The following is a 12,164-nucleotide window of genomic DNA, read 5'->3' on the forward strand; positions in this document are numbered from 1 at the left end:
TAGCCCCAGACAATATTCATAACATTTTCACCAGGGTCTATTTTGTATTTTCTACATCTGCCTTAGTGTTCATTATTATGGCATCAAGAACCATAACAGAGAAGGTAAAACATCCCACAGCTGCTCTTTGTTAGACATTGAAAAGTTGTGATTTAAAATTAATTTTTAAATCAGTAAATAGTTGAAGAAACTGTAAGGATAGTGATTCGTAGTATGGTCAATCCAATCATGCGTGCCCTCACCTCTATTTATTTAAAGTGATTTTTGTAGTTCCACAAATGCAAACAGCATGCGCTGGCAACTCATCATGTGTTGTCATGAGGTAGACAAAAATGCTGGAGAAACTCAGCAGGTGAGGCAGCATCTATGGAAGAAGGAAATAGGCAACGTTTCAGTCTGAAGAAGGGTTTCGACCCGAAACGTTTCCTGTTTCTTTTACTCCATAGATGCTGAGTTTCTCCAGCATTTGTGTCTACCTTCGATTTTCCAGCATCTGCAGTTCCTTCTTAAACATGTGATGTCATGATATGCCAGGTCAGATTGTCCCGATTCAGGTATTCACCATGACAAATGCATGGTTACCAAATAGTGCCATTTAGACTTGTCTCATGTGGTTTGTGGCCTTGTATGTTATGGCAGATCAGTGCTCATTCAGGTTCGGCTTAAATGTAATGAGTATTCCTGCTTTACCAACCCTTTCAAGCAATGAGCCCTGGTGACCTATATTCATTTGGGGGAGAAAAAACCTCCCCAACATCTTTTTTTAGTTTAGTTTCGAGATACCGCTTGAAACACACCTTTTGGCCCACCGAGCCCGTGTTTAACAGCGATCCCCATACACTAATATTATACTACAAACACCATGGACAACTTACAATTTTACCCAAGCCAGATAACCTACTAACCCGTATGTCTTTGGAGTGTGGGAGGAAACCAGTGCACCTGGAGATAACCCATGCAGGTCACGGCAAGAACGTACAAATTTCATACCGACAGCACCCGTGGTCAGGATCAAGCCCAGGTCTCTGGCGCTGTAAAGCAGCAACTCTACTGCTGCACCGCCATGTCATCCTAACCTCCCTCTAATCCATCAAATGGCCAATGGAATCAACGGATATTGGGAAAAAGCAGGAACGGTGTATTGTTTTTGGATGATCAGCCATGATCATATTGAATGGCGGTGCTGGCTTGAAGGTCCGAATGGCCTACTCCTGCACCTATTTTCTATGTTTCAATGTTAGTTGACCTCCCTGCTAAGGAAAATAGGCCATTTCCTATTCATTTCACTGTATTCTCTCAAAACTATAAACACCTTAATTAAATCTTCCCTCAATCTTTTCTGTTCCAAAGAAAAGCATCTCAGACAACCAATCTGATGAATTGAATTGAATCCTTTATTTGTCATTCAGACCTTTCGGTCTGAACGAAATGCTGTTGCCTGCAGCCATACATGTAATAATAACAAAACACAATAAACACAAATTAACATCCACCACAGTGAGTTCACCAACACCTCCTCACTGTGATGGAGGCAAAAGTCTTAGAGTTACTGTTTCTTCCCTCCTCTTCTCCCTCTGCGCCGAGGCGATACCCCACCGGGCGATGGTATCAGTCCCGCGGTTCAAGCTCCGCGGCCCGGGGGTGGTCGAAGCTGCCGCCCTCCAGTCCAGCGGACGCAGTTGTTGCAACGGGTGCTCCGGAAAACAGGCACCGACCTGCGAGCTCCCGACATTGTCCTCCACTGGCCCGCGGCCGAGCCCCGGATCCAGGTCGCCACCGCCTCAACAGTCGGAGCACCGTCTCCGCCCCGCACCGGGCCGCCCACAAGGCAGCGTCTCAGCCCCGCACCGCACCGGGCTGCCCCCACGGGAGCACCTTCCAGCCGGGAGCCGGTCCGCCCTCACCGGAGCGCCTTCCAGCCGATAGCCAGGCCACCCACACGGCAGCGTCTCAGCCCCGCACCGGGCTGCTCACACGGGAGCGCCTTCCAGCCGGTAGCCGTGCCGCTCACACAGGAGTGTCTCAGCCCCGCGCCGTCCGCCCTCACCGGAGCGCCGAGTCATGCCGCTACCCGGACGTCGCCACAGCTCGAAGACGGCCAGCCTCGCGTTGGTGAGTCCTGGCTGGCTCTACCTCCGGACCCTCGAGGTCGGTCGCAGGTTGGAGGCCGCCAGCTCCGCCATTAGGCCTCAGCGCAGACGGGGGAAGAGAAGGGGGATACGACAAAAAAAGTCGCATTCCCCCGAAGGGAGAGACAGAAAGCTCTGTTTCACCCTCCCCCCCACACACATAACACCACCTAATAACCAAACAAATTACTAAACTAGACAAAAAAAACAACACAAAAAGTAAAAACAGACAGACTGCAGGCGAGCCGCAGCTGTATCACAGCGCCGCCACTTCCAGATTTTTTATAATAAGCATCTTCATCCCAAGCAACATCTCATAAGTTTTCTCTGTAACATTTCTGTGGTCATCAAGTTCTTCCTGTGTTACTGTGACTATTCTATACTCACTAGGTCAGTTCGGAGTGAAATCTGTGGTCTGATTTTGATAAATCTTGGGAAAACAAAATTGGGAAAAAGCACAGAGTTGAGTCAATGTTGAGTCAATGTTGAGTCAATTTCGAAGGCTCAGTTTAACAAATGTTTGCGCAGTGCAAAGGTAAGAAAGATCAGAGGGAATGGGGAAATAGGTTGAGGCACAAATTAATCATAATTTAAGAAAATGTGTTTAAGGACTGCAGATCGGTGTCACTCATTGCTATGAGTCATACTGTAGCTCCACCCACTGGTTTAATAGACCCTTTTCCCATTCTTTCCCAGTCTTGAGCTGTATGTTAAGATGAAGTTACCAATGCTGTATTGCTAATAAAAGTCTTTGGATCCTAATCACTGTGCGTGTGTTAGGACAATCCAACAAGGACCTGTTCCTACTTGGATACATCAATTGACATGCATCAGCAAAATGGAGCTCTTAGATAGTGGACATTTGGGCCCCGAAATTTGGCTGCATTGGTTGAGGTGCAACTCTGCGACTATAACCATGTTATACAGAGTTTTACGGCCAGTCCACAAAGCTGGTTAGTATTTTCAATCACAAATCATATCTATATTGAAGACACAATTTCTGCATCATCATGTCACACATACAGTATCAATGCTCCTTTACAACGATGCTGGTGAAATTTGTCCACGGGTTGCTAAGTCATGCCATGTCCTTGGTTTCTCTCAGAACAATGAGGATCCATCGTACTGCTTTTTCAACAGCATGATATAATAGACGCCTTTCTAAGCAGGCCACATCTTAGTGCTGACATCTTACATCATGTACGTTCCCATTGGTTTATTTATTTACTTTTTGGCTTCTCCCTGAATTTATGATTCCTAAATGAGTTAAACCCCTAATCCTGACCTCAGTCATTCCTCGCACCCATCCAATCTGAATTCATCCCCTCGGTCTCAGACACACAATCATCAGAGATCTACTCCTGAGATCAGCCCTTCCCAAATAAGGCTCTGATCTAGAAGAAAAAAAACATCCATCAAAGCAATAGCACCACCCTCAACCCAATGACTACCCTTCCCCAACAACCTTCAAACCCAAAGCTCTGGACCCCAGCAAACTGCACTGCACAGTGTGTCATGGGGAAGGGGTTAGCCCCATTCAGTAGTATTTGATACAATAGATACAGTGCCCTCCATAATGTATGGGGCAAAGACCCATCAGTTACAGTATTTATTTGCCTCTGTACTCCACCATTTGAGATTTGTAATAGAAAAAATCACATGTGGTTAAAATGCACATTGTCAGATTTTAATAAAGGCTATTTTTAAACATTTTGGTTTCACCATGTAGAAATTACAGCAGTTTTTATACATAGTCCCCCCATTTCAGGACGCCTTAATATTTGGGACACAGCAATGTCATGTAAATGAAAGTTGTCATGTTTAGTATTTTGTTGCATATCCTTTGCTTGCAATGACTGCTTGAAGTCTGCGATTCAGGGACATCACCAGTTGCTGGGATTCTTCTCTGGTGATGCTCTGCCAGGCCTGTATTGCAGCCATCTTTAGTTTATGCTTGTTTTGGGGGCTAGTCACTTTCAATTTTCTCTTCAGTGGCAAGATGGCGCCTGCCTGCGGCGACTTTTGCGGAGCTCCGGAAAAGAAAAGGCTCAACTACAACTTCCAGCATATAAAAGGCATGCTCAATTGGGTTCAGATCGGGTAATTGACTTGGCCACTCAATAATTGACCATTTGTTAGCTTTGAAAAACTGCTTTGGTGCTTTAGCAGTATGTTTGGGATCATTGTCTTGCTGTAGAATGAACCGCCGGCCAATGAGTTTTGAGTTATTTGTTTGAACTTGAACTTCAGAATTCATTATGCTGCTACCATCAGCAGTTGTATCATAAATGAAGATAAGTGAGCCAGTACCTTCAGCAGCCATACATGCCCAGCCCATAACACCCCCACCACCGTGTTTCACAGATGAGATCTTGGGCAGTTCCTTCTCTCTTCCACACTTTGCTCTTGCCATCGCTCTGATATAAGTTAATCTTTATCTCATCTATCCACAAGACCATTTTCCAGAACTGTGATTGCTCTTTTAAGTTCTTCTTGGCAAACTGTAACCTGGCCATCCTATTTTTGCGGCTAACCTGTGGTTTGCATCTTGCAGTGTAGCCTCTATTTCTGTTCATGAAGTCTTCTGTGGACAGTAGTCATTGATAAATTCACACCTGACTCCTGAAGAGTGTTTCTGATCTGTCAGTCAGGTATTTGGGGATTTTTCTTTATTATAGAGAGAATTCTTCGGTCATGAGCTGTGGAGGTCTTCCTTGGCCTGACAGTCCCTTTGCGATTAGAAAGCTCACCAGTGCTCTCTTTCTTCTTAATGATGTTCCAAACAGTTGATTTTGGTAAGCCCATGGTTTGGCTGATGTCTCTAACAGGTTTATTCTTGGTTCTCATCTCATAATGGCTTCTTTGACTTTCATTGGCACAACTTTGGTCCTCATGTGGATAAACAGCAATAAAAGTTTACAAAGGTGATGGAAAGACCAGGTGCTGAGTGCTCTTATACCTGCATGAAGGAGGCAATTAAACACACCCGAGCAATTACAAACATCTGTAAAGCCATGTGTCCCAAACATTATGGTGCACTGAAATGGGGAGACTATGTATAAACACAGCTGTAATTTCTACATAGTGGAACCAAAATGTCGAAAAATGGCCTTTATTAAAATCTGACAATGTGCACTCTAATCACGTGATTTTTTCTATTACAAATCTCAACTTGTGGAGTACAGAGGCAGATAAATAAATGATGGGTCTTTGTGCCAAATATTATTGAGGGCACTGTACTTATCATACCCCAGTCCCCTCCTTCCCTGACCATTTCTGATTCCAATGCGTTTCGAGATCAACATTAAGAATAATCAGTTATCCAAACAAATTATACAGTTATCCAATGCAAATGATAGATCAGTCCGTTGAACATTGAGGTACATTGGACAAAGGGTTTATGTACTTCTCTTTCCACGACTACGCTCTGTGGCATCATGGCAGCATTATTTTGAAAACTGATCAAGAAATATTAATCATAAAGCTTCCTGATTGTGACTCACATAGCTGAACCAAGTCGCTCAGTTGTCTGCTTATTAAACAGAAATATGGTGCAACCTGCAGCCCTCACGATACAGTCCTAAACTAAATATCAACAGTAACATTATTATTAAATCTTTCACCTACTCTCTTTCCTTCTGAAGTATTTTCTGTGACTCATCCAGCCGAAATTGTAGAGCCATGGTTTTCATGGAGTCATCTTCAAGTGGTTGCATTGTATCTTCTAGACGATGCTTGGTTCTTTCAGAAGGGGTGGTAGAATTACACAAACTCAAAATGGCAGAAGACTCCAGAGTTTGTCCCCCTCCATTCTGCTTATCTCTCAGTATATTTTCAATTATATCAATATCCTGGGAACAAACCACAAGAAATGTTTACAGTTAAAATAATCACAATATGAATAACAGAGAGAACGTTATTTTTTTCTGTACCAATTTTACTGGAATACTTCCCAATGGTTAAAAAGGAACTTTTCCAAAATCTGTCTCCATTTAATATCAAGAAATAACTTTAGAAAGGGCAGGTGTGTCAAATATTTGAAGGATATTGTCAGATCTTTGAGAATCATTACCAGCATTTCAGCCTGAGTAATGTTTAGGCATTCAAAAGGCTTATTAGATTACATGTTTAAGAAGGAACTGCAGATGCTGGAAAAATCGAAGGTAGATAAAAAATGCTGGAGAAACTCAGCGGGTGAGGCAGCATCTATGGAGCGAAAGAAAAGATGACATTTTGGGTCGTGACCTTTCTTCAAACTAGTTAGATGTTAGTCCTTTGTCAATTATATGTTAGTCTTTTGTCAATTAAAATGTCAGTCAGACATTTTTTTGAAATCTATTTGACCATTGCCTGGTGTTCTTTACAAGACGTGAACAGAGTTTTTCCCAAAACAAATGAACTTTATATCACAAAGCCCAATGTAGATTGCCAGCTTTAGAAATTTGCATAGGATTCAGAAAACTGTGGTACTTCTAGGAAGCTGTTTCTTTGACACTTTGCAGACTCAGCCTTTGCCAGCTTGGCGCCTACACTGTAAGTCAGTCACGAATACAAATAAATAGACAGTGCTACTCTAATAAATTAATTTTAAAAATCTAATTCAAGAAATAATAGAAAAATAACTTTTTTTAGCAAAAGAAATTCCAATGTTTTGAATACATGACATGCCCTTCTGTTTAATTATGCCCGCTGTTTGAATATTATATTCTTGCTCTAGAAAACATTGCACAAAATTTCGAATTATATTACACAGCCCTGACTTTAAAATTGTCTTCAGATCCTAAGGCAGATGGAAATTTTTTTCCTAATCTGACCTTCCAATTTCCTTAAGATCTTACAACTACAACAAAGGGAGTAATTGGTATAAGCCATCAACATGTGGGGAGTATAATAGTACTGTTACTACATTCAATGATTTAATTAACTACTCACAATATTACTTCAACAAATAATTAAATCACGTTGGGTCCAAAACCACAATGTAATTCAACTTAGTTAAGTTCTCAGCTGTGACCACGAGATCCAGACCTCAGGGTCACGCACAATAAGCTGCACTGCTGTAACCTGTACAGGGGACGGACTGCTTTATGAGAAATAGCTGAAATAGTAAAAAGGAATATGCTCCCACATGCACTGAAACGCAGAGATGTTAATGGGACAGATAAGTAGGAGACAAGATGTTGTGTGCGGAAGGGAGCCACAGAGACTCTCCCAGGCTTCAGTCAAGTGTTCCTGACAGGTAGTTGGGTGGGAGATCAGAGGGAAACCCTTGTTTGCTTGGCCTAGAACAGCATGTACTTTGGGAAAGCTCTCAATTCTGACATTTTCTACTTTCTTACTATCTCCCTCTGCACTTGGGGTAAAGTACATAAAGTGTTCCAAACAGAGTGTAGAGCTATGGCGACCTATCTGGTGCAATAGTGAGCAGCATTCTGTCAGATGTGACATACATCCGCAGCAGCAGTCTGGAACAATTGTGCAGCACAGGAGCAGTGAGTCCAGTGCAAGAGGTTTCTCAGCCTGGATTTCAAGTCACAAGAGACGACAGATCTTAGTGCAGACCCTCTTGGTGAAGTAAAGTCTGCATCAATTTTGTCCCTGAGAGAAGTTTCTGTAAAAGTGTGGCTGGATAATATCATTAATGATAATCCTAATGGGCCTGTCTCACTTAGGCGATTTTTCGGCGGGCAGCTGGTGACTGTCAAGTTGCCGGCAGTCGCCTGGAAAACCGGGGACTGGAACGGCGACTGTCAGAGTGGAACACACACACCGCAAAGGCGGGGGCCAGGGCAAGTGGGGGAGTGCTGTCTGAAATTCACACGGTGCAAAGCCAAGGTGATACAGACACACACCGCGATGAACAGGAAGGTTGGCATTGTAATTAAGACGGCTAGCACAGTGTACGGTAAGTCCTTTAAAAGAGGGGAGAAGGGGGGAGAAGGAGTGAAGACAACTTTTAAGAAGCCAGACAACTTTTAATAAGCCAGAGATACACAGCTGTGAAGTTCGGCGGACATTTAACGTTACCGGTCGGTTATCCTTGGTTCTGAAAACTCCTGCTTACGTTATTTCCCCCCAATGTGCCAATGAAAATGACCGGTCTGCAAAGGCGATTAACTAAAACTACCTACGACCACCTCGACTACCCATAACAGATCTATATACCACTGTATATTTTGACAGCATTATTCACCGTCCATGGCCCAGGCAATTTTGGGTTAACCTGCAAACCTACTAACCAACACATCTTTAATTAGATCCAAGTTATGTATATGTATCACAAACAGCAGAGGTTTCAGCACAGATCCTCGGGGATTTCCACTGGTCACAGACCACCAGCTGGAATAGGATTCATCCCACTTGGCACAATGCTACATGCTACGCCAATACCAGTATTTTATTTTCCACACCAACAAGAAGGAGAAAGGTTATCCAATCCTTCAGGATTGAGAATTATTTCCTTCCAATCCAGCTCTGTACGTTCTGAGATGGCTGATGAGACCAAAATGAGGCCTGCAGATTCTCCCGCAGATGACAGAGTAGATAGGTAATTAGTTTGTGAGGTGGCCCACTCCTTCCATCAGTTTCTGAAGTCTTCTGTGTGTACCCAATGAATGGAGATTTGCAAAATATCATCCTGAACGCCCCTTCTCATTCTTGAATAGGATGAGCATGGGAGGTTTCACACTTCACTTCCATTGACAGGGGTTAATTGCCAGGCACACAAGTCATGTGCCCAGGTCAATAGAGCTGAGTGCAATTAGATCCTCAGTGATGGGAATGTTGGCCTGGGAGAGGACACTGGTATGAGTTCACTTATCTTTACAGTAGATTTGGATGATTTCATGGAGTCATCATTGGTGTTATCTTTCCAGACCACACGTCTCCTATGGTCCAAGTTTCTGAATACTTGGAAGGGATCACTGCTGCCCCTTGGTCATGAGCTTTATGTCAGTTCTGTGGTCCTGATCTTCAAAAACACCTTTCCTGATGCAACTTCAAAACTTCTGACACATCGAAGCTGATAGTTATTTTCCTCACCTATATCTTTGCAGACAAGTGGCTTCCAAGATATGGAAAGTAGTTAATGCGTTCTCTTGCCATTCTGTGAACGTTACTCGTCAGAGGGCAGTGTGGTACAGTGGGGGCAGTATGATAGTGGATCTTTCTCTTTTGGATATTGAGTGTAACCCCACCTTCTTGTACTTTGGCAGCTGCAGTCCCCAGCCTTTCCACCTTGACTACTGAGCTGGAGTGATCTTGGTTCTTCACTGTACCATAAAGAGGAATAGTTCTGAAGATTAGCTTCATCCAATGGGAAGTTGGTTGGAAGCCAGGGGCAGCCGTTCAATAAAAGCAATTGAGAAAATGTTAGGGAAATAGAATTGCGAAGTAAATCTGAATAGCAAATAAAGTTAAAGGTGGAAATATTCAGTCTAGTCTACAGGGTGAGCAAGAGACCACAGAATTCAGAAGGTCGGAGGCAATTGGCCTTTAAATAACAGTTGTAAAAGTGATTTTGAAAACCACTCTGGAATGCAAAGAAAAAGGTACTGCATTAGTACTGACACCATGTGGTAATTTTATGCTAGAACAGCATTTCCAGCACCAACAAAAAACCACAGAGAGTCAGGGGTCAAATTTCCCATGTTTTCAGAGGCTTTTAAAGTGTACTAGACCAAGTGGGACCTGTTGGGTCCCATCCCCTCATTGCGGAGAGGGGGGGGGGGGGCGACCTGCGGCGTCACATACACACACTAACCACCCCCCACACACATTAACCTCCCCCCCTTGATATTATATTAATATTATTGATTCGCTCCTTTTATCCCATCCCCTGTCCTATCCACTCACACATAGCCCCCAACTGCGCAGGCGCAGCGAGAAAGGAAGAGGGAGGGGGGTAGAGAGGGAGGGGGTGGAGAGGGAGAGGGTGAGGTGGATAGAGAGGGAGGGTAGAGGGAGGGGGAGGAGACTAGCGAGGGAGAGGGAGAGGGGTAGAGAGTGATGGGTAGGGGGGGCGTGCGGCGTCACAGGGGAGGGCTGGTCCCCAAACGCAATACTCCACCACTCACCCATAGGTCCCACTATTCACCACTCACTAGAATGGGAGGGGGGTGTTGTGGGGGGAGGGGGTTGTTTGGGCAAAGGGGAAATTGTGGGGGTAGAAGAGTGTGTGGACGGGGGGAAGGGGGTAGAGGGGGGTAGAGGGGGAGTGAGCTCGGAGAAAAGACAGGTGAAGAGCCATGGGTGAGACGGGAGTATCAGGGGGAGGGGGGTGGAGCCAGCAAGGGGGGCCATAGGGTTAGTGGCTGGAATTGGTGGTGAGATGGGGACTCACAGCGGGCACTCATCGCTGGTCGTTCTCCTCCGCCAGGATCAGAGTCTCCGCTTTCCGTTTGGCGACATCGGCGACATCTCCGATTCCGGGCCGGGCTGGGCTGGGTTTCCGACTGGGCTGGGCTGGGTCTCCCACGCTGGGCTGGGCTGGGCTGAGCAGGGTATCCGACACTGGGCTGGGTCGGGTCTCCCATGCTCAGCTTCTTGCGGCTGGGATGCTTCAGGTCCCTCCGAAAATTGTGTCCGGTTGGAAACCTCCACCGGCCATCCTCAGCTCCAGTAAAGAATCAATGGCGCAGGAAGGGGCAGACTGTCCCAGCGAGTGACAGGGGAAGAGACTAATCCATGCGGCGCTGAACGGCAGGAAAAGAGATCGATCTGCGCACATAGAAACATAGAAAATAGGTGCAGGAGGAGGCCATTCGGCCCTTCGAGCCAGCACTGCCATTCATTGTGATCATGGCAGAGAGCGAGGCAGAGAGAGAGAGAGAGAGATAGAGAGAGAGGCAGAGAGAGAGAGAGGCAGAGAGAGGGGCAGAGAATGCCAGAGAGAGAGGCAGAGAGAGACAGAGAGAGGCAGAAAGAGACAGAGAGAGGCAGAAAGAGAGGCAGAGAAGGAGGGCAGAGAGAGGGCAGAGAGAGGGCAGAGAGAGGGCAGAGGCAGAGAGAGGCCAGAGAGAGGGCAGAGAGAGGGCAGAGGCAGAGAGAGGCCAGAGAGAGGGCAGAAGTAGAGACAGAGGCAGAGGGCAGAGAGATAGGGAGAGAGGGCGAGAGGGCGAGAGAGAGAGAGAGAGAGAGAGAGAGAGAGAGAGAGAGAGAGAGAGAGAGAGAGAGAGAGAGAGAGAGAGAGAGAGAGGGGAGAGACAGAGAGAGGGCAGAGACAGAGAGAGGGCAGAGACAGAGAGAGGGCAGAGACACAGGCCACTGCCAGCACATTACCGAGCGAGACGTTTTTAAACCCCACCATCTGACGGATGTCATCGTAGTTGGGGATATTGATGCCAGCTGGGATGCCGCTGCCAGAGAAGGTGAGCACATCGAGGGAGGTGAAGTCGGGCTTGAGGAATCGGTCCTTCTCAAAGAGCTGGGGCCAGGGTAGCTGGGGTAGCTGGGGTAGCAGCCGCTCAGCAGAGGCCACCATCCGGGTGAACTTGGCACTCATGCCCTTGTTCACCACCGCCACAAACCCTTCAAACTCTCCTCTGGTGCCATGGGGGTCACGGTAATGAAGCCAATGTAACTCTCCACGACGGGCCCCTCGTCCCGAATCCAGTGCGTGGAGCCCTCCTTGTGTGCGCGGAGCCGAGCGCGCCGAGCCAAACGTGCGGGGCCGAACAGGTCCCAGCGGGGCCGAGCGGGTTGGAGTGTTGGAGGGGGAGGGGGGTAGAGAGGGAAAGGGAGGTGAGGGGGGTAGAGAGGGAGAGGGGCAGAGAGGGAGGGGGTTAGAGTGAGGGGGGTAGAGTGGGAGGGAGGGAGAGTAGAGATGGAGAGGGCGAGGGATCCCAGCTGGGCCGAGCGGGTTAGAATGCTGGAGTGCCCCTCGTGCCTGGAGCGTGCAAATGTATTGTGACGTCAGTCGGCATTTTTTTTCTTTCTTAAAAATTAGAACGTTGAAAACTTTAATATTTTGAAGCTGCTTTTAAAAAGTTAATAACTTGAGAAATATAGGTTGAATTGCGACAGGAAGATATGAAT

General features: G+C 46.1%; 1 protein-coding gene across 3 annotated transcripts in view; it reads right to left on the minus strand.

Annotated features, from left to right (window-relative positions):
* Window positions 1–12,164, minus strand: part of ccdc102b (coiled-coil domain containing 102B) — a 506,740-nt gene that overhangs the window by 370,249 nt on the left and 124,327 nt on the right. For all 3 annotated transcript variants that reach the window (XM_033018931.1, XM_033018930.1, XM_033018932.1), the window contains exon 3: window positions 5,757–5,980. In XM_033018931.1, the coding sequence (XP_032874822.1) occupies window positions 5,757–5,980 (224 nt within the window). The remainder of the gene's footprint in view (window positions 1–5,756; window positions 5,981–12,164) is intronic.

Source organism: Amblyraja radiata, chromosome 4 (assembly GCF_010909765.2).
Source record: "Amblyraja radiata isolate CabotCenter1 chromosome 4, sAmbRad1.1.pri, whole genome shotgun sequence".
NCBI lineage: Eukaryota > Metazoa > Chordata > Chondrichthyes > Rajiformes > Rajidae > Amblyraja > Amblyraja radiata.